Here is a 22,042-nt window from a genome sequence, read left to right as displayed (position 1 = left end):
TTTTATTAATGGTGGAAGGGAAAGGGATTCCAACCAAAAGTTAAAAAATACAGCTTGTTGGGAACAAAGCCCAAACACTCCTAATGGGACAAAGCCCAAAAACACCCATGGGTCTAAAAACCCAGATAATACCATAACGCACATAAATTACAAAAGGCCTAAAATGCCCAAATCTAGCAATACAGCCCAGCCCAAAAACACTGTAGTTGTATTTTTTGTTTTGTTTGTTTCATTGTTTTTTGTTTTTTTTGGTTGTATTTGATTTTGTTGTACTGTTTCTTTTCCATATTAATAATATAACTGGAATTATTTTATTTGTCGAAAAAAAATCAAGTTATGTAATTGTATTTTCAGCACCTTAAGTAGTATTTCAATTATGATGCAATCGAACTAAGGTTCTGTTGTTTATTAAGTTAATCGTCTTTTAAGTCATTAAATTAATTTAAAATATGTTTAATTAATTATAACGTCAAGATCCTTTTTCTTAATTAAATACTGGTGCAAAATTTTACAAAAATAAAAAACGAAAGAAACATGAATGATGCTCCATGAATGTACCATGATGTTGGTGCAGTTTCTTTAAGTTTTCTACCCAAATCTAAAAATGACATGATGCGTTTGTGTTAGATTCGTCGAACCTTCATGTATCGAAGGCTACACATCCCATAGTATTTAATAGGGATTTACTTATAAACCCAAGTCAATAAATTGCATACAAAAAGTGGGAAAAAAAAATGGAATTAACAAGTTTTGTTTACTATTTTGGAGTCAACTAATAAAAACAAAATAAAAAAATCTTACGAGAATTAGCTTTTTGGAATTAGAAAAACTGAAGGATGAAATAAACATTTTTCTGAATTCTTACATGGGGTAGAGATCGGGGCCGGGCTGGCACGGCAAGGGCACGTCACGACACAAGCACGGTTTTAGATGTGCTCGTCACGTGCACAGTTTTGGACAGGCGCGACATGGGCACACCACATTTAAATATAGCATGACACTGACACGACACGGACACGGTTTTAGACGGACACGACACTATCTTAGACGGGCACGACACAGACATGACACTCCAAATACTAATTTTAATATCAAAAACAATATTAGTTTCTCATTTATATTGTAACATAACATTTTACACTTTCTGTGTTGATAATTTTTTTTACACTTTTTGGAAATTTTTTTCTTTCCGACAAAATTTGGTTAGAGATGTGCCAACATAGGCACGGCACGACACGAAACGATTAAAAAATGGCACGACATGGCATGACATGATTAAAAAATGGCACGACATGGCACGACACGATTAAGTAAATGGGTCAGCACGACATGACACGATTCGATTGAAAAGTGACACGGCACGTTCGAAGCACGATTGGCACGGAGCTAAACGTGCCATTCCGGCACGGCAAGACTTGTTTGACACATTATAGGAAATTTAAGTCGTAAGAAGGAACAAAATTAAATATCTCCTCACACTTATTAAGTCGATAGAAACATGATGTATGTATTCACGCGACACAAATGGAAAGACGGATGAAATATGACACGATACGAAAAGAAAACCAAGTCATGTTAGGATTGTTGACAAAAAATTAGATTAGAATTCAGAGAATTCTACATGACACAAATATGACTCGACAGAAACATGAGCATCATTCACGCGACACGAATGGAAAGATGAATGACATATAACACAATACGAAAAGAAAGAAAACTGAGTCAGGTAAGGATTTCCCAAAAAAAAATTAGGTTAGAATTCAGAGAATCCTCCATGGCGCAGATATGACTCGGCATGGTGTCACCTCTATATAATCGACGGAAAAAAATATACGTTTGTGACAATTCATTTTATTTAATTTTAGTGGAATAAAATTAAATGGGGAAAATCGAAACAAAAGGAAGCTTCAGAAAGGTTCTTGATTTCAGCCTTTCAGGCATCAGCCGCACAAACCTATACAAAAAGAAAGAGAAAAGAAATTAAAATAAAAAAAATAGAATTTCTAATTTCTAGAAAGTATTTATAATAGCTTTCCTCTCCCCTTTTGAGAGTGTTCTTGCAATTCCGTAGCAATTCCTCCACGATTTCCACTCACAAATAACAAATCCCATTCCTTTCAATCCGCTCAAAAGACAAACACAAGCAACGAGAAAGCAATAGATACATATATATTTATACACACACACATAGAATCATATACCCATCAATGAGCAGGCCTCCGCGGGTTACTTGTGAACTCATTCAGTGACTCGGTCAGTATCTTTTTCTTCACATTGGATTCATTTTGATCATTTTAGGTTTCTGGGTTTTTGTTTTTTGTTTTTGTAAGAAGCTTTTTGGGTTTTTTTGTTTGCGCCATTTCTTGTAATGGGTAGTTCTTGTTTTTAATTAGAATGGCTTGGTTCTGTTTCTGGGTTAGATCGGAATGAACATTGAAAGGGCATTGTACACCGCTTTTGTGGGGTTTGTTTGTGTAGCATCGACTTATTTTCAATGTTCTAATCTGTGGATGTTGTTTGGTTCTGATTTTAGTTGGTGATCATTTCATAATGCTGCTATAATGGTGGTATCCTTCAATGAGGAATTAGTTGTTGTTATAAAGAGACTGTAAAAGACTCCAAATTTACAGCTCGGTTAGGCCATGTTTGATGGAACAGACTAATAGCGAGGGTTTAATGAATCCAATGGGATGAGGGAGGGAATTATGGTTACGGGATCAAAGTACAGATCAATGTATTGCATTTTCTATGTTATGGAAAATGGGTAATCCAACGGATATGTAATCCATATGCAGGAAATGATCTCACAGGGGATTTCCCAATATATGTCCAATATGGGCAATCAAAGGGGCCCTCAAGAGTGTAGAAATGAGGTCTAGTTCAATGTTTTGGGGTGAAAATGTCTTCACAAAAGCACAGAACAAGAAACGTACTAATTGTGCAGTTTTGGATTTATATTCATCATTTCAAATGAATGTGGATGGGATGTTTTAGGACTCAGCATAATATTGGGTATTAATGATCCGTTTTATGTATACATTTTGTTAACCGTGTGTGCTTAGCTATTTATATTGACAGTAGGCCAGTAACATTCTTGTTAGTGTGCACAGCTAAAAGAAAAATAACAAAGCATTCTTATAGTGTATAACACTTGGCTTTTCCCCTAATCTGTAGCTTGGACATGGTCTTACAGTCCTTCAGTGTCTCATATGTGACTATTTTAAGATCTCCTAGGTAACTAGTCTTTGTTGTTTAACAGCTTGTTTCTGTTTTAGCAGATTAAGCTAGCATATTTGCTATGGCTCAAGATAGTTCAGCTGAATCAGATAAGCGGAAACCTGGTCTTTTGAAAGATCAAGTTCGGTTGGTTAAGAGGAAAGATTCTGATCGTTATGAGATTGTCCCTTTACAAGATCCTTTGTCATTTGAGAAGGGTTTCTTCATCGTTATCCGTGCATGTCAATTGTTAGCCCAAAAGAATGATGGACTAATATTAGTAGGGTTAGCTGGTCCATCTGGAGCTGGGAAGACTGTATTTACTGAAAAAATACTCAACTTTATGCCCAGTATCGCAGTCATATCAATGGACAACTACAATGATTCTACTCGAATTATTGACGGGAACTTCGATGGTAGTATTTCCTTCTGACTGTTTTGCTTTTGGATTCTTTCGATAGTCCTTGACTAGATTTCTTACAGTGTCCATTATGATGTGTTTATTATTTCATTCCACCGTGAGGAGGTTCATTTCTTCCACACACACCCATCTGTCATATTTTAAATATTCTTTTTTTTTTTTTGTTGATGATGCATCTGGACTTCGTGAGTTGGCAATTTGCAACTGTTGGTTAACATTGCCTGTGATGTGTCTGAATCATCAGTTTTAAAAAGAATGTTTTTGGTGAAAAACTCTATTCGATTGGAACAAAATTGAAAAGCTGTTTGGGGCCTATAGGTAACTGATAATCATGACAATGTGGTGGAGTTGAGTTTAATAATGATGGTGATGTAAAGTTACCTGACATGCTTTTTGTAGTTAGGAGTGGCAAGCCCAAAAAGAAAAAAAGCTAGTTCACTCACAATATTGGGAGTACAAAATTTCTAGATGCAATATCATTTTTGTGAAATCAATTTTCTAATTATGAGAAAATTAGCAACTTTAATTTGATGGTTTCGATCAGGGCTCAAGTCCAGAATCTTTCACAGATTTCTTAATAGTCTTTGGAGGGCCAGTGGAAAACGAACCTTAAACTTTGGACCATTGCGAATTTTGTGTTACTGACTAGGTTTTACATGTACAGGAGAAATACCGAGTTTGTTGATTGTTTCATTATCATTGCTTGGTGGAGCTCAGCACTTTGGGGTCTCTATGTTTTGTCATAGATGGTGGGTTTTTGTTTTTGAAAGGGGTTGGTGGGTTTATCTTGCCAATTGAGGTAACGATGCCTCTTCCTATGGTAGGTGGGTTTGCAGTGCTTCCCATTGATGTTGAAAGAATTATTTAGAAGTCTTTGTGGCCATGAGTCTTTGTAGGGTTAGCTGTAAATTTTAATGTTGTCTTCTCAGTGGACTTGTCGTTTCGTTGCAGCCCCAGTGGTGCTTGTAGCTTTCTAGGTTCCTTCAAGTCTTGTATAGCTCAAGTGCGCATGGATAGTATCGTTCTTTTTCGTTTGGCTTTTACCTTAAAAAAAATGGACCAATTAAGCTACAAAATAAGAAACGAACATGATTAAACAAGTGAGACTACATACCACTATATTTGCTTACATTATCTTTAGGCCCCCTACTATCAGATGTAGGAAAACCTAACCAATTTTAGTTTTTCTACTATGGTATTTTCAAAATGTGTGCGGTTATATGTGCATTTTCAGGAAAATATAAATATCTGATAATCCTCATCTCAAGGTAGGGGAAAAAGGCTTCACCTTAGCTATTTCGCTAGGTGATAAATGATTCTTGTTGTGAGAATGTAAACCTGTATTTTCTATTAAGCTGATATCATTAGGCCCAGAATGTGTTTGGTCCTGTAAAGTATCTTCAAACTTCTTTTCACTGCTAAAACAAGTTGTGACATTAATGTGTAACTTTTTTGGGTGTGATATCTCTTTGAAACAGATCCACGCTTGACGGACTATGACACTTTACTCAGGAATATCCATGATCTAAAGGCAGGGAAGCCGGTTGAGATTCCCGTATATGATTTCAAGTCAAGTTCCCGCACAGGATACAGGTTGAGTTTCCTCCCACTTGGTAATGTCTACATATATGATTGTAATTCATATGGCCTTCATTACGATTACTACTTCATTCCTTTGCACGCCCCCTTCTCCCCCTTTTCTCATGTTGGTCTCTTGGCAATGTCTTCATATATTATTGTAAAACATGTCTGACTCTCTCTTTCTTCGTTGAATTTTTCATTTTAATCAATTATTACTAATTATTATCTGTTCCATCTCCCATTTCTTTCAGGTTTCTCTATTGGTGTAAGGGTCAAAATGTTGTTTCACTATGTTGCTTTGGTTCGCTTGGAAAAGGAAACATTTCGGAAACCTTTTGAAACTGTAGAAAGAACATAGTAGAATTATCGAATGACTTTGGAAATGTCGAGACTTTGAAATTTTTATATTCCTCGAATTATTCAGTTCATTGTCCTAGGAATCAGAAACATTTAGACATTTTGATATAAACAAAACGAAATTTTGTTCCATGTATTGAAGTCATTATTATGAAAATCATCCTCTTTAGTCTGATGTTCCATGCCTTTGAATGGTTAATTTTTCAAACGCTCGACTACCATGCTGTAGTTCTTATAATTTAGCATTTGCTGGTAGCAGGACTCTTGGTGTTCCGAGCTCCCGGATTGTGGTTATTGAGGGTATTTATGCATTGAGTGAAAAGTTGCGGCCTTTACTGGATCTCAGAGTATCCGTTACAGGTGGAGTACACTTTGACCTTGTTAAAAGGGTGTTGCGTGACATACAACGTGCTGGACAAGAACCAGAAGAAATAATCCACCAGATTTCTGAAACGGTTTTTCACTGTTGTCTTCAGCTTAATCTTCTTATGAAAGTTGAAAATAGCTTCTTCTCTAAGAGATTTCAGCTATAATCTCTTTGTGCAGGTATATCCAATGTACAAGGCTTTTATTGAACCAGATCTTCAAACAGCCCATATAAGAATCATCAACAAGTTCAACCCATTTACAGGATTCCAATCTCCTACTTACATTTTGAAGGTTTGATCTCCTCTTTGCTTTCTTTTTTGTCTGTGTATTTGATGCAGAACATAGTCCACCCTTCCTGGCCACTCACATGCATTTAAGCAGATTTAATTATTGAATTCAGAGTTTTAAGGCGTTGGTCTTTTTGTGTTTCTGGTTGTGGCCCTTGTGTGCTTCCTGTCTCCCTCCTTGCTCACTGTTCTGCATTAGGTTTCACGTACTTTTGTCATATTTATGGTTGCTGATCATTGCTAGAAGCTTGAGTATTTCTTCAGCTATGAGTTCATAGATTTTACTTCCATAACTGAGTGCTATATTTTGATTGTAGTCATTAAAGAATGTGACAGTGGATCAAATCAAAGCTGTCATGTTGGAAGAGCACACAGAAACCGTGGAGCAGACTTATGACATTTATCTTTTACCACCTGGTGAAGATCCAGAATCATGCCAATCATATTTGAGGATGCGGAACAAAGACGGAAAGTACAATCTCATGTTTGAGGTCTGTCCCTTTAGAAATAGCACGCAAGGAATTCATAGGCAGTCCTTGCAGAATTCACCATCTTATCATGTTGCTTTACTTACTCATTTTAGTAGCCAGCATATTGCTGAGAAATGATTTTCTGTTTCAAAAACTGGCATTTTGACATATACAGTTCTCCTAGTGCTATGTACTGTTGTGCATTATGATGAGAAATTTGTTTCATAGTGCTTCTGTTAAGGCTTTGATGAATGGCTCTATACCAGAGGAGTAGTTTCTCCAATTTTGTACGTGAATTGAAAAGGGTGTCCAATTTCATGTGTCCTAGCCTTCATGTGTACTCTTACATAAATTCAATTACCCCACAGCTAGAATATGGAGAATGAGTATTCCTATGTCCTTGTAAACATGCCAAATGCCAACCAAAGAGTAGAAACTTCTCTTCTGTTTACTTTTCCAGTTTTTTCCAAGAAACCATACAGAATCTATAGGCAGAAAGGCTGTGGCATTAGTGACATTGATTTCTTGTCCTTGCTGCTGGTTGATGCTAGTCTCTGGTTTTCTCTATGTTCCATCTTCCAAGACTAGGTTAAGCTTGTCTGATATCCTCCTTTATGCTTGGTATCATCTCTTTTTAGTTCTACGAATTCTCTACCTACTTCGGTAACCATTGAAAAAGAAAAGAATAACAGAGTTGTCTGATCAGAGTGGTTATTTTGTGAATATCAGGAATGGGTTTCAGATTCTCCATTTGTCATATCACCAAGAATAACTTTTGAAGTCAGTGTGCGGCTTCTTGGTGGCCTGATGGCATTGGGATACACAATAGCAGCTATCCTAAAAAGAAGTAGCCATGTATTCTCCGATGAAAGGGTGTGTGTGAAAATTGATTGGCTAGAACAACTGGACCGCCACTATGTTCAGGTAGTACAAGATTTCCCTCAATTGCATGTGGCCTCTCAATGCTTCCTGTCTCAATCATAATTTTTTCTTATTTGACGTTAAAGTAGGGAAAAATACTTAATTGGGCTTTTGCCATAAATTGACCGGTTTGTGCTACCATGTTAAACATACGCTTTACTTTTTACCAGGGAGTGGTATGCTCTGTCTTTCATGGGCTTCCCTTTTTGCCTTTGTTTTCTGGGGTTTGTGTTACTTTTCTGTGCATGCGTTTGCGTGGATCTGTATATGGCTTTTCGAGAATGATTTTAGTAGTGAGATAAATCGTTGCCCATAGATATGGCCATGTGCCTTTGTCTAGTTGGTTTTGAGAAAAATAATACAAAATTTAAATTACCGTTGTCAGCAATTCTACTTGGGTTTGTTACAATCCATTACTTATGCACAGACAAACAGTTACATCATTGAAGTTGTGAGAGCAGTATATAGTTCTCTTTTGTTACTCAATAACTTAGATAGCTGTAACGAGACTTCCGAAGATGCGGGAAGACAAGCTGATTTTTTATTTTATGTAGTTCATTTATCCAAAAACTGTAAAATTTGGTATACCTAGAGGCAGAATACACATCATATGTACTGTCGCAAGCAGCCTCTACACCCAAGTCCACTGTGTATAATTTGGACACTTTATTTGGGTGCCAATGTCGAAGGATTGATGGCAAACCATAAAGTGAGGAGATGACACTTGCTTTGTGATAGCCTCTACACCCAAGTCCACTGTGTATGATTGGGACACTTAGTTTGGGTACCAATGTAGAACCATTATGGGAAAACTCTTTAGTGAGGAGATGGTTCAGTGTCTTTTATTAATCGTCTCCTAAATACTGCAGTTGACTTGCCATTGTCTCATGGGATATGTAGATTAGTAAAAACTACAAATTCTGAATACTACCGGTTGCTATTTTCAAAAGGTGCAAGGAAAAGAACGCCTACTTGTGAAGTCTGTGGCCGAGCAGTTGGAATTGGAAGGGTCATACGTTCCTCGTACGTATATAGAACAAATACAACTGGAAAAGCTTGTAAATGAGGTTATGGTACGGCCACTTTCCAGAGCTTGTAATGCCTTTTTCCTGCATTCTTGTCCTGATCTAATCATTTTGCAGGCATTACCAGATGATTTAAAGACAAAGCTTAGCATAGATGATGATTTGGTTGCAAGCCCGAAATTGGCACTTTCTCGAGCCTCAGCAGATATGGTGGCCATGAGAAATAAGAATCTCAAGAGGTGGAATTGAATAACCTTTGTTTATTATTCTTTAAGCATCTCGAGGAATCATCATTCGTATAGTGTTTTCGTTATCTCGAGAATTTCGTTATCATCTCACGCTATACAAACTATATATGGATGCTCACACATCTATACCCCAACTCATCTTCCTTGCTAGATTTGGTTTCATAGTGAGTATACCGCAGCAAGTAGTGCAATCTTTTCAATAATAGGTTTATATACTTTTTATGCAAGTATATAAAAGTTGAAAATGGTAACTAAAGCCAATTGGGCTTTAGATAATAGCAAAAATGTGTATTGATATTTATAAAAAGTGCATAGATATCTGCCAAGGTGCAATGATATATGTGAAAGTTGTTTTGGAGTTCTAACTGTTTTGTCTTTTTGTGTGTATTATCCCGTGCCCAATGGGCTCACGTTAGCCGGGCCCTATAAAAGTAAAGAAAAGAATGGACTACCTAGTGCACGATGTTCCCACTATTGCAGCACAGCGTTCAGGGAAGGGTTGGGTGTATGGAGCCTTATTCCTACTAGGAGAGAGGCTGTTTTTGGGACTCGAACCTGTGACCACCAGGTCACATTGGGTCAACCTTACCATTGCCCCTTGGCCACCCTTCATTTACGTATATAAAAGTAGTTGGGTCAATTTTTGGGAAATAGAGATTACTTTGGATCTACTGATGATCAAAGACATTATGGAAAATCATAGGAACCTCACACGCTTTAGATCGAGTGATTATTGCATGTTGAGAAGACTTATTTTTGGTAGGGGATGCACTTTTTTTCCTTGCATCTGGTGGATAAGGAGGAGCTAATGTTGACCATTTTTCTTCCGTGTCAAAATTTCATTCCTCCATCTTAAAATTGGATGATTACTTGTTTGTAATAGTACTTTGCCGCATACATATTCCACGCAAAGGGACAAAAACCTGTCCAAGCTAGCTGTGTATTCTGTTGATACTCGAAGGTTTGAAGACAGGACAACGGAATCATCAGCAACACTAGCAAGCCAGGTGATCCATGATTTTGTAAATGTTTCAGGGTTCACTAAAATTTCAGTCTCTTTGTTTCAACGTGAAATCTTTCCATGTCAAAATGTTTATCCGTACCTTTTTTCGGGTTAAATAATCACATGTCATTTACTTTCTGGTGTTTGGTTTGCTAGCTTGAATTCATTTTCCAGAAAATGATATTTTTGAAATGAAGAGCTTGCTACTCACTCGACTGTGACATGGTCAACCACCATAATCTGCACACAAGTTACAAAAAAAGTGGTATTGATCGTTTTAACGGCAAAGTGTTGCACAAGGTCTTTCATTGGTACCTTAAAGTAGAGGTCCGTGTATGACACAGTTTTTATGGTAAAATTTACTTATGGAATTTGAAATGGTTGATTTGCTTTTTGGGCTTTAAGTTATTTTACTTTGAGTTTCATGCAAATTATGTTCCGAACACCAGAAATTCGGAAAGATTGTCGATGAAAATATTTTACGTCATGACAAACAGAGCCTCCGACTTCATGTTTTTCGTGGTTTTTGGGGTATAGACTAAAACTGTTTGTCAACTCTCTTCTGCATCCCCCTCTGTAGGGAGCGATTGCGCAGCTGTCTGAGCAAATTTCCACACTTAATGACCGAATGGACGAGTTTACCTCCCGGATTGAAGAACTCAATTCCAAGTTAACTAGCAAGAGAGTTTCTTCCAGCCCACAAAACATGGCTCTGCAATCTGAAGCCTGCAACGGGTCTGCTCCGACTTCTTACTTCATATCTGGTTTAGGCAACGGTTCCTTGACTGGATCTATAATGCCTAATTCCTTGTCTTCCTCCCAGTTAGCAAAGGAGTATCCCTTAATGGAAGAGGTAAATGGAAGGACTAGTTCACGCATTACAGTTTCGAATTTGGCATATACATTTCGGAAATTCTAATCGCCAGGAAGATTTGTAGGGAACCACGTAAGGAAAAACGCGTTTGGGCCCATTCCGGGTCCCACAAAAATCTAGAAAAATATCCATAAATTTTTGAATATTATTTTATGGGTTCCTGTAAAAAATCAGCTCTAACGGACATCGGTAAGTATTACTTTTGGATTCGTAGGGCAAAACTTAGATTTTTGTGGGACCCCAAATGGGCCCAAACGCATTTTCCTTGCGTGGTTCTCTTCAAATCTTCCTTGCAAATAATACTTGTACTTCCTACACTTTTGAACCATTGTCTAATCCAGTTTTTGTGTCAACTCTTTTCTCAAACAGATTTCAAATATTACCAGGGGACAACGCCAAATCATGCATCAGTTAGATAATCTTGCAAATCGTCTCTGTGAGAACTTGAGAGAGAAGCCACAGCAAGCAAGAACGGAGAGGAGAAGCATAATGCCAGACATTGAACCGAATACGGTTTGTTTGATTCTAACTTTAGCCGCCGGTGGTTTGGGCATCTTTTTGTTCAAGGCCTTTCTACCGCGAAATTGACCTCTTATAGCAATTAACGCTAAAATCTCGGATTCTCTGTGTTTAACCTTTTACTGTTCTACCCTTCATATCGGAATGATACGTCAGATAGCAGGAGGCAAATAACTTCTTTCGGGTTTTGTCTTTTTTTTTTTAGGGTCAAAGAAAGTTGTTCTTTGGCAAATTTTGGTATCGGTATGAGTCTCAAAAGTCCTAGTAGAAATGTTTTTCCTATCAGCTCTTTACAATTTCAACCAATACAAGTATTGAAGAAGCATACCCCTGTCATTGTTAGTTCTTGATGTCCTTTGGAATGCCAAGGACTATTTGATCAAATGTATCGCTTGACAAGTGCCTGATTATTCTGCTTTTCGTAATGACGACTGATAGGTTCTGAATGCAAGTGAAGTTGTAACCAAGTGGTAAGCTAGGATACTCTCATGCATTTGATATGGGTTCAAGCCTCCCTAACTATTATTAACCCGTGTGTTTAGGTGTGTTTCAAGCCCGGGAAACAGGTTATGGGAAGCCTATACCATACTATAAAAAGTAAGGTTTATGGCTTGGATTCGTCTGTTGTATTTTGCAGAGTGTACCTTTCAACGTACCTAACATGTATGAATTTATGGCTTGGATTCATCTGTTGTATTGTGCGGAGTGAATCTTTCAATGTACCTAACATGTATGAATGGTGTCAGTAAGATGAGATGAGATCCTCTTGTGATGAAGAGACTCATTCAATAAATAAATTACACTGACAACGGCACTAGGGGAGCGTAGTTTGTCCTCATTCAAAAAAAAATCATAGTTTTGCGTCAAATTTTTATATATTATATTGGTTAGTCTCAACGAAATGAATCGAAAAAGTAAAAAATTATGACTTTTACACAAGTATTTCCGAAAATATTCAAGAAAATCGAAAAAGTCAGATTTTTATTCTTTTTTGTAGGATATTTTCAAGAATACTTGTGTAAAAGTTGTAATTTTTTACTTTTTTTTATTTCTTTTGTCGAGATGAACCAAAAACACATAAAAGTTATGCGCAAAACTGACAAACGAGGAAAAAATTGAATAAGTACGAAACTAAAACAACTTGTTGGTTAGCGAAAACGCCACAAGTACGAAATATAATGGCAAGGAAAATAGATGTTGGTTGTTGCTTTTAATGGTTGTTAAGGTGGAGTCGGTCGAGAGGCTGTACATCAAGAAGGAATGCATATCCATCAAAACGAGCGAGACCCCATCCATTGGGATCGGGCAAGGTTGGTTGATCATTCGGGTAGAAGTACTACCTAGACACAGGTGAAGCAATGGGCATTGATGAAGGACCAAGCACGATTCGGGTGAAACCAGAGTGGGCGATTGTTAGGTGCCTCTGGTACTGAGGAAGGTTTGGTTGGGACCAAGCCGTGGAGAAGCAGCTAGAATCCCGCCTCGAGAGACTTCCTATGACCGATAAAATTTCTGAAGAGACAAGTTGTGTTCCCCAAATGAGAGTTCAATTGCCCCACATTTGCTAATCCCCCCGTTTCGGAGGATACTACAAGTCCGGCCCTCTAAAAATACAATCGAACACTGGATTAATGGCCACGGGTTTCAAGTTCAATTTCCTCTCCTACAACGTTTAAGAGGGCCCGCATCTCATGCCGCGGGATGCTCAATTATCCTTGATTCCTTGTCCCATGTTTTCAATGAATTGGACAACAATACAATAACTCTGTATCTCCAAAGATTTGTGTGTTTGAGTATACGAACAATGATATTTGTGAACAGATATTGCCATGTTGATCGCGGGGCATCGCTTTAGATGAATTTATGGTGAAATGACAGTAGGCTCTTCGTTGACAAGATTACACTCTCGTAGGAAAGGATGCAAGAGCATTGGTTTTGGAAATTAACCATGTGTTTCTGCGAGCAGAAACATTTTCTTGTGGAAAGTCTGGCAAATTATATCGGGAAATAGAAGAGAACATACAAAGTTTGTTATGTATTGCGCGGAGTGTATCTTTTTGAGTTTGCATTCTGTATTGGGACTGAAATCCTCTCGCTGTGAGGAGGTTAAAGATTTCGAAAACAAAGTGCATTAAGACGAGATTGAAACCCTATCACTTCGCTGTGAAGAGGTTAAAGATTTCAAGAACAAAATGCATAACCAACAAACAGCACACTCTTTCACTATATTAAAGATCCAGTTCTATGAAGCTTGCTATTGGCACAAGAAAATTGTTCAAACTACTAACATATACACATAAATTTGAGGCATCATATTTTTCATTGAGTGTTCCAAGTTCCAACACACAGACAATGCCTCAATGCCTCAATAACATACTTCATACTTCGGTCTTTTGCATAGGCCATCCACTATTTCGTTATGCATCCATCAACAACAGCCTCGCTATTCGTCCTCCCCATTCTTTCCTTTAACTTTTTCGGCTCACTCCTACCGCAATCATCTTGTCAGCCACCACCACTGATTTATAACCGAACTGCTTTGGGGCACATCAGGCCTGTGGTAAACTGCTTTTCATAGCAGATAGGGACTCCTACTAAATGATTGACTCAATGTCTACCTATTCTGTCAACTACCAAACACAAATCGGCCCAGTTCAGGCGACAGTAGCAGTTGCCAAACTCGTAATCCACTCGATTCAAGCGGCAAAAACAATTGTCAAACCCATAATCAACTCGATTCAGGTGGCAGTAGCAGTTACCGAATTAAACTATCTTCGACGCGCATATTTTTATACGGAGAAATCACGATCGAACGGTACTAGATTCCAATAACCAGAGGCTTACATCTCACCGCACCCAACATCCACCTGCAATCGTCTGACAACAGATTCCATGTATCAGTACAACTTGTTATGGCTAAATCAAAAGGATCAAAATGGGTTTAGCTTCACAGAGAGAACAAGATTAGTACCTTTTCCTGGCGATTCCGAGGAGAATTTAATCTCCATCTTTGAAACGGATAACATCAAGGCGGCGGACAAAGAATTTAGGAGAGAGAGAAAGATAGAGTGTACTAGGGTTTCTGACTTTCTGCGTGAGGCTTTATCCGTAAATAGAGATTCACAGCCGGAAAAAACGGAGACTGCTTTGTCTCAAGTTAAGGCAGTGGACTGCACCCCCAACCAGTTCTGACCCCATTTCGGCTTTAATTCAATGATCGAACTCGTTCATATTGAAAAGCTATTTGAGTAGAAGAACCACGTATGAACTCATGTCAATCGAATACCGAGCAATGCTTAATTGATGTACCAAAATGAGTTGCACACGGTAGATTACAACTTCAAGAATTCGTTTTTCTACAAAATAAATGTTTTACGGAAAACTATTGATCACTATCCGATCAATATGATATTTTAAGAAGTTGTTATAGTATATGAGTTCTACAATGTGGACGAGTCCGATCATTAAATTGGACCCGAAATAGTATGGAAATGGCCAGACTTCATCCTGTGCAGTCCACCGCGTAATTTTTTATTTTTTATTGGATAAGTTTTGCCCCTTGATTACCAGTTCACCGCCTAATTAGTGAGACAATTAATTACTTAAAGAAATTGAAAAGAGTAAAGTTATGGTGGGTGGAGCTCATTACTCTTCCCATGAGCCTTCCATTTTGATTGGTTGATGGAATATCTACATTTTATACGCTCTTGTTTGTTTCTAGTAGTACTTTTTAGGCTCCGTTTGCCATGATTGTCTTCAAAAAATTAGTGTCGTTTTTGTTTGTAATTCTAGAAGATTTGTTTATAAATCGCGCTAAGAAAATCTTTATTTTTTGTGGTCAAGTGAAAATATAATAGAAAACTAAATTTTTCTGAATACTTTTAAACAAGGAAAAGAGGTTCATTAAATGCGAAAACAAAACAAATTTTTAATCGTTCAAAACTTTTTTATTCATTGATTTTTTTCAATTTGGATTTTATATTTCCTTTACTTTTTCAAAAAAACAAAATGTACGTAAGGAAACTAAATAACCAAGAGGTCAAAAAGCTGGACTCCGGTTGAAAATTTCATTCAAAGGTTTAGAGCCAGACATGAAATAATCAAATAAGACAATGAAAAAATATGCAATGTGTACAAACGGGCTCGTTATCTGCGATAACATCTCAAATACATTTGCACCTCTCTTGAAATGATATATAGTAAATACTATCTACTCCCAAAAAAATTGACTGGTATTCAAAATTAGGATATAAGGATAACATATTTTATCAAATAACTCGAACTTTTTCTCACAATTTACTAAAATATTAATGATTTCTTTCAATTTTTTTAAAAAAGGGATTATTTTGTGGAAAGAATGAATAATTTAAAGTTCTTCTTGTAACGCCCCGATTTTCGGGAATAAAATCAGAGACAAAATATTAATTTTTAAAAATTAGTTAAATTAAATTCAAAATCCAAAAAGGATAATTCATCCTAAAGATTCATCTATTACAAACCATAGTAGAAATACTGAAATTAGTCTTTGTAGTAATAAAACTAAACAAAATAATCGAGCTGTCTTCTAGGTTTGATACGGATCCCAAGCATATTCTGGCTCGACTCCAACCTCTGGATTCTCCTCTACATAGAATTGCTCACTTTCGGGATTCTGTGTCTCTTCCTGATTTTCTGCAAAATCTGGCACGGAAGCCAGACAATCCGTACCTGAGTGAAAGAGTTCACCCCGTAGTATAATCCAACCCAACTACCCCTCTTACTTTACAGTTAGCAAGCAACAGGATAATAGTAGTGCGAAAAAGTAAAACAGAGTTTGTTCCACATAAACAGTTTATTACTATCCATTAACTTGACGTATAATCTAAGATCTCCTCCGCGGGATCTTTCCTCCCCAACCGCTAGCTATGCCCTGTCCCATGAGCTCACATTCTTTTGTTGTCGCGGATTGCACCTAAGTTATGTACCCAGTGTGTATCCCTCTCATTACAACAAAAGAAAACTTATCATGCCCGAATAATAACTAGGGTTCGCCTATCTTATTGCACCACATCACAATCATTATATTCATCACTGGGCTTACTATGCCAGTATCAATTTATCACTGGACACCCGCCAGTTTCAATTCATCACTGGGCTTACTTTGTCAGTTTCAAACCATCACATCCAACTCATCACATCTCAAAATCCCGCCTGCAGGCATTCTAAAGAAAACAAAACTTCCAATTCATCCATTACCTAGTATCGTCTAAGTGAACTCTATTCGCGTACCCCCTCATGTCTCTAGGGTCCATTCTAACATTCAAATCAAGTGTCGGTGCAATATACAATTAAATCAAATAATAATTAAAACAATTAACGAGCAATGCAATCACACAACTTTTTATGAATGGGCCGTTGCCCTTATTCTTGTATGGTACAATGTCAATAATGAAGTGGAATTTTTATAAAAAAATTAATAAAATATTTTCTAGGCTCTTATTAATTATTTCTAAGTAATTAGATTTATTAAAAACTAATTAAATACATTAATTAGATAAAAATATTAGAATAATTAACACGACCTTAATAAGAGTCCTAAAGGTTCTATGTAACCAGTTGCGTGTAAAAAAGTTGGGTTCGGAGGGTCGTGGAATTAATTTAAATGAAAGCGTTAAATAAAGTGACCGAAAGTGAAGTAAATAGATAATAAATAATTTACTAAATAAAATATGTCGGCTTTGTTCGGTTGCCAATTTAGTTTTAGTTTTGTTTTCAATCATTACCCTATATATTTCTCCAATTATTACCCTATATCTCTAATTATTAATTTTATTTCTCTCTCTATCTCTCTCCAATCATTACCCATATCTCCAATCATTACCATATTTCTCTCTCCACCCACTACCAAAACTAAACTACCAACCAAACACAACCGTTGAGATTAACAAATTTTCATCTTCGAAATGTAAGGAGTCTAAATAAAATTACTCGGGCATTAATAATATGGTTTATAAGGTCGTAAGGAATTTTTGATTGGAAACGCTATAGAAATAACAATAAATGGTAAATTAAATAAAAAAAATATTAATTTAACAAGATATAATCTTTGAGATACAAGGAGTCTAGAAAAAATTAATTTGGGTGTTAAAACGTTGTTTGGAATGTCGCAAAGATTTTTCGTTAGTAAACTTTGATAGATAACTAATAAATAATTCAATAAATAGATAATTAAATAAAAAAATATGATCTTAACAAGTTATGATATTTGAGGTGTGAAAAGTCTAGAAAAAATAGTTCGGGCGTCAAAAACGATACTTGGAAGGTCGAAAAGTCACTTCAAACCAAAACAGAACCTGCCGCAAGGTTTGACCGAGTCAACAGCATCGAACCGCAAACTCAGGCGTGGTTCTTGCGGCCCGAAGGTTGCGGCCGCAAGGTCGCGTCCAGAATCCGTTTTTTTGTCTTTTCGTCATGGTTTCGATGTATGGGTTTGTTCGGGCTATTAGGTTACGCATAAAAACACTTAATAAACGTAAAGTAGTGTTTGGAATGGATTATAATACCTTGAATCGGATCGAATTGATTTAAAACCGAAACTTGAATTTTTTGGGAAGATGACTTCGGTTTCCTTGATCGGGGAACCTTGGGATCGAATTGGACGATGTTTGGTGATGCTAGGAGTTGTGGGAAGAGTTTGGAACGATCGAATTGGGTTTCGGTCGGGTCTTGGTACAAAACCCATTTTTCTTTCTCTTTCTTTCTCTCTCTAAAACTCCATAGATTGGAGTTCGATTTTCTCCGATTTTCCTCTCTCTTCTGGACTGGTGGGGCGTGGGGAATATTGTGGTATGCCCTAGGGTCGGAGTGATGGGGTATTTATGGACGAATTTTGAAGAGGGTGACGAAATTGAATTTAAATAAAACTCTATCTCTCAGGCTTTGAGTAGGAACGAGATAGGGACGAATTTAAGTCAGGGAGGGAGTAGTGACTGAGTAGGAGATGGAGAGGTGGAAGGAATTCGTATTTATGCATGCATGCAATTTGTAACGAAAGAAATAAAATAAAAATAAGGTAATTAGGATAAATTAATTATAATTGTATATATTTAATAATAAAGAGAATTTTGTTATTAAGAATAAAGCTTTTTAAATACTATTATTATTGATAAAAATGACGAGTTGTTACACTTCTTTTGTCAATTTTTGGGAGTCCATTTAGGGTAGATAACACTCCAATCCTCGTCTGTATCACACTACCCACTAACCGCCAATACCCACCACAGCCACCAAATTTGGAAATGAGGGGCCGTGTTGTGCCGTGCAAGGGACAACACGGTGCTGTCCCGGTCTTGTGGGGGCCTGTTCCGGTCTTGCTCCGATGATCGAAAACATAGTCCACTTCCCGTAAGTACCACATTAACTTAATAAAATACAGACCTCCCTTTCCCGATAGAATTTCAATGATCCGAGCTGCTTAATGTGTTCAGAATGTGATTTTAAGGATATCCATAAGATATCAGCAAAAAAAAAAAAAGACCGGGAATAGCTTCATCCGAGCAGTTTTTGTTTGTTTTTTATCGAACGATTCAAACAAAAACTGCTCGGATGAAGCCCTTCCCGGTCATTTTTTTTGTCGATTTCTCATGAGTACCCTTAAAATTACGTTCTAAATACATTGAGCTGCTCGGATCATCGAAATTCGATCGGAAATTAGAAGAAATGAGAAGGTCCTAGTTTTATAACTAAAATAAGAACCTTCTCATTTGAACATGACTAATTGGAACCATTTACTAAGGGCTTGTTTGATAACTTAAATTCAACACTTAAAACTGAATCAATTAAGGAATAAATGATTCAGTAGGTTTGATAACGACATTAGACATTGCTTAACAAATTAAGTGCTACTTAAAATGTAGGCTAAAAATTGAAAAAAATTAAGTAGCTTTAAGCTACTTAATTCTGACTGAATTCTTGTGTACTTGCATTTAATTACCATACCACCACCACCACCACCACCACCACTCCTACAACCACTCCACCACCACCACCATTTCGCCACCATCACCACCACCACTTCGCCACCATCACCACCACACTTCCACCACCACCACCACCACCACTCCTCTATCATTCCATCACCACCACCACCACCACATTATCACCACCACTACCATACCGTCACCGCCGCCGCCACCACAATGCCACCATTGCACAACTATCACTTCACCGACACCACTCACTGTCACCATTACACCATCACTCCACCGCTACCACCACCATTCACTATCACCGTTACATCACCATCACTCCACCACCACCACCATTACACCACTATCGCCAAAACTCCAACACCGCCGCCGCCGCCACCACTAACACACCACCACCACCACAATCACCATTCCACCATTATTATAAGTACATTGTGACCATTAGTAAATTAAGAGAGAATCGGAACTAAAATTAATTTATCATTTTTTTTAATTCAGTACTTAATATGTTTACCAAACAGCTTTTCAACTTAAAAAATTCAGCATTCAGCTTTCAGTACTTAATTTTTCAACATTCAGTTTCAGTTTTTAGTTTTATCAAACAGGCCCTAAGTTGATCAATGTATCTAAGCTAACAGTTAAAAATCATAATGAGACATAATTAAGCACAAACCAATGGAAAATAAAAATTCGTTATCACCTGCAATTAACAATTCAACACCTACGATTTAAAAGTTTCAAATTATGCTTATAAATTACCTAAGAACAGAAAGAAGCCCACTGGCCCCATCGAATTTTAATTTTAATTTTTGAAAACTAAGCAGTCAAACTTAACAACCAACTTCTAAAACAGTGTAAAATAGCTTTCACCAAGGCGCTCTCTCTTTCTCCCTCTAGGGTTCCTTAAGCATACCGCCGCCGCCTTGGGGAGGAGCACCTCCTTCCCTCCTCCCCCGGGCTCCTCTCTTCCTCCCTCATTTCCGTCTACCCTCTCTCTACCGTTTCCCTCTTCCTTTTCAAATCGCCTTCTCCTTTCCCCCAATTTCTCTGACTGTTTCGATTCCACTGCCCTCTTTGATGTGAGAGGGTGTGGCGGTTGGTTTCTGCTCCTTCCGCCTTCGGTCAAAGGATCCTTAGTCCCTCCGGGAGCCTAATAGTGTTGGGTGGTTCGATTGTGTTTTCGGAGGTGCAGGGGTGGTTGGTGGTAGCGATCTGGCTGTTGTTATGGTTGTGGTGGTGTTGGGTGGTGTTCAATAGGCTGTTTTTCTTTTAACCTTTGTTTTGCAAATTTCTCATATTTTCATAAATGATCGGTAAAGTTGCGGTGTTGATCGGTGATGGTTCTTTCCGGTGGTGGTGAGGTGGATGTGACTCCCATGGTTGTTTTGCTTAGGTCGCTTTGTGTGCCGAAGTCCGTCGGTGGTCCATCCGAGTTGCTCAGTCGGGCGAGGGGTCAACAGTTCGTTGCTTTAGGGATTTCTGTTGCTAATTGAGATCGGTGGTTGCTGGGGTTGTTTGTAGGGGTTTAATGTTGGTGGTGGTGGGTTCCTCTTTGCCCTGACTTGCTTTGGTGTTCATTTCCATAGGTTAGTTTTCGCCGCCAGTCTCTACATCTGGGAGAGGCCAGCTCGGCTTAACGGCAAGGCTGGGCCCCTGTGTTTTGTGCGACGGCGGATGTTGAAGTTGGTTAGGGTTTGACGATTGGTTTGGGTGGGTCGGTCCATGGTTTGGACTGGATTTGGATGTTTTGGGCTTTAATTGTTTATTTTGGGTGTAAGGTTGGGTTTTATTGCTTATCTTTTTTGGACCCTCAAATACCTTTGGGTATTCCGGGCTTTTACCTTAGTGATGTATGGAGTATCATCCAACTCTTTGTTGGATCCCCTTCTCCTTTTTCCCGTTTTTAATAAATTTCAATTTTGCCGATAAAAGAAAACCTTAACAACTTTTTTAATTAGAGCAGCCAAGTTAATTAAGAGAACTTTGAGGAAATTGTTTCAAAACAATTTGATGTTGTCATATTAACTTAAACACATATACACATCTAGTGAAAGATGAGCAGAATATTGAGCATGAATGCAAATGAGAAGGAAGAACAAGTGAATAACTAATAACATACATTACATTCCCACATAGGAATGTGAAACATTAAGGCTCGGTTTGGATGACAACAATCGAGAATCATAAATGGGTATTTTATTCCCAAGAATGTGATTCCTGGTAATGTGTATCATGGGCAATCCCATTCAAGCATTTGTTTTCACACAAGAATGTTAACTAGGAAGAAAACACAAAATTCTATTCAAGCGTTTGTTTCATCATTGAAAGCATAGGAATGGAATGAAGTTTTAACCTCATTTTCCAAAGCTGCCCTTTTGACATTTCATCATTATTTCTTCATAAACTACAATTTTGAAATATAAGATCTTTGTAAAAAGAGAGAGAGAGTACGAAAACTCATTACCCTGCCAATGCATATCAAACATCCTTGTGCAACATGCATATATCATCATCTCATTGAGAAATAAACCTGTTATTGGCCAGCTATTGGTACAAAATAAGGTTGGCCAATTGCACTTTTGAGCATTTGCAGTTTAATTTCGACATGTTCTGAGGGGATTTCGATTGATGGTTTTGGTTCGGTTATTGTATTGCTTCCGGTGCCCGTCGTGGTAGCAAGGACTTGTCAGCTTTCCACGGTGCTAACTTGTTTTCGTGCTCAGAGTCTACCACATGTTCGATCCATGAGCTCTGGTTACAGGGGGGCTCACCAGCATTTACATC

The 22,042-nt window shown here is 37.7% G+C and overlaps 1 protein-coding gene and 1 long non-coding RNA gene across 3 annotated transcripts; one reads left to right on the top strand and one right to left on the bottom strand.

Annotated features, from left to right (window-relative positions):
* Positions 1-2,009: 2,009 nt before the first annotated feature.
* Positions 2,010-11,742, top strand: LOC131310507 (inorganic pyrophosphatase TTM2). Of its 2 annotated transcripts, none has more exons than XM_058337563.1 (12): positions 2,010-2,253; positions 3,279-3,632; positions 5,116-5,230; positions 5,835-6,030; positions 6,122-6,235; positions 6,549-6,722; positions 7,431-7,625; positions 8,573-8,695; positions 8,765-8,886; positions 9,779-9,902; positions 10,479-10,751; positions 11,142-11,742. In XM_058337563.1, exons 2-12 carry the CDS (start codon positions 3,299-3,301, stop codon positions 11,358-11,360), a joined length of 1,989 nt encoding a protein of 662 aa, XP_058193546.1. In that variant the 5' UTR covers positions 2,010-2,253; positions 3,279-3,298; the 3' UTR covers positions 11,361-11,742. The 2 variants fall into 2 exon arrangements, with proteins under 2 accessions (XP_058193546.1, XP_058193547.1); XM_058337564.1 differs by having other exon boundaries at positions 3,276-3,632.
* A 1,746-nt stretch (positions 11,743-13,488) lies between these two features.
* On the bottom strand, positions 13,489-15,607 carry LOC131310506 (uncharacterized). Its single transcript, XR_009195240.1, has 2 exons — positions 14,263-15,607; positions 13,489-14,168 (listed from the first exon to the last, which is right to left on the bottom strand). It is a non-coding gene; the product is annotated as an uncharacterized LOC131310506 (long non-coding RNA).
* Between the last annotated feature and the right edge of the window lie 6,435 nt (positions 15,608-22,042).

This window comes from Rhododendron vialii, chromosome 12a, assembly GCF_030253575.1.
Source record: "Rhododendron vialii isolate Sample 1 chromosome 12a, ASM3025357v1".
In the NCBI taxonomy this organism is placed as follows: domain Eukaryota; kingdom Viridiplantae; phylum Streptophyta; class Magnoliopsida; order Ericales; family Ericaceae; genus Rhododendron; species Rhododendron vialii.
The sequence above is the reverse complement of the archived record's forward strand: the minus strand, read 5'-3'. Positions and strand labels throughout refer to the sequence as shown.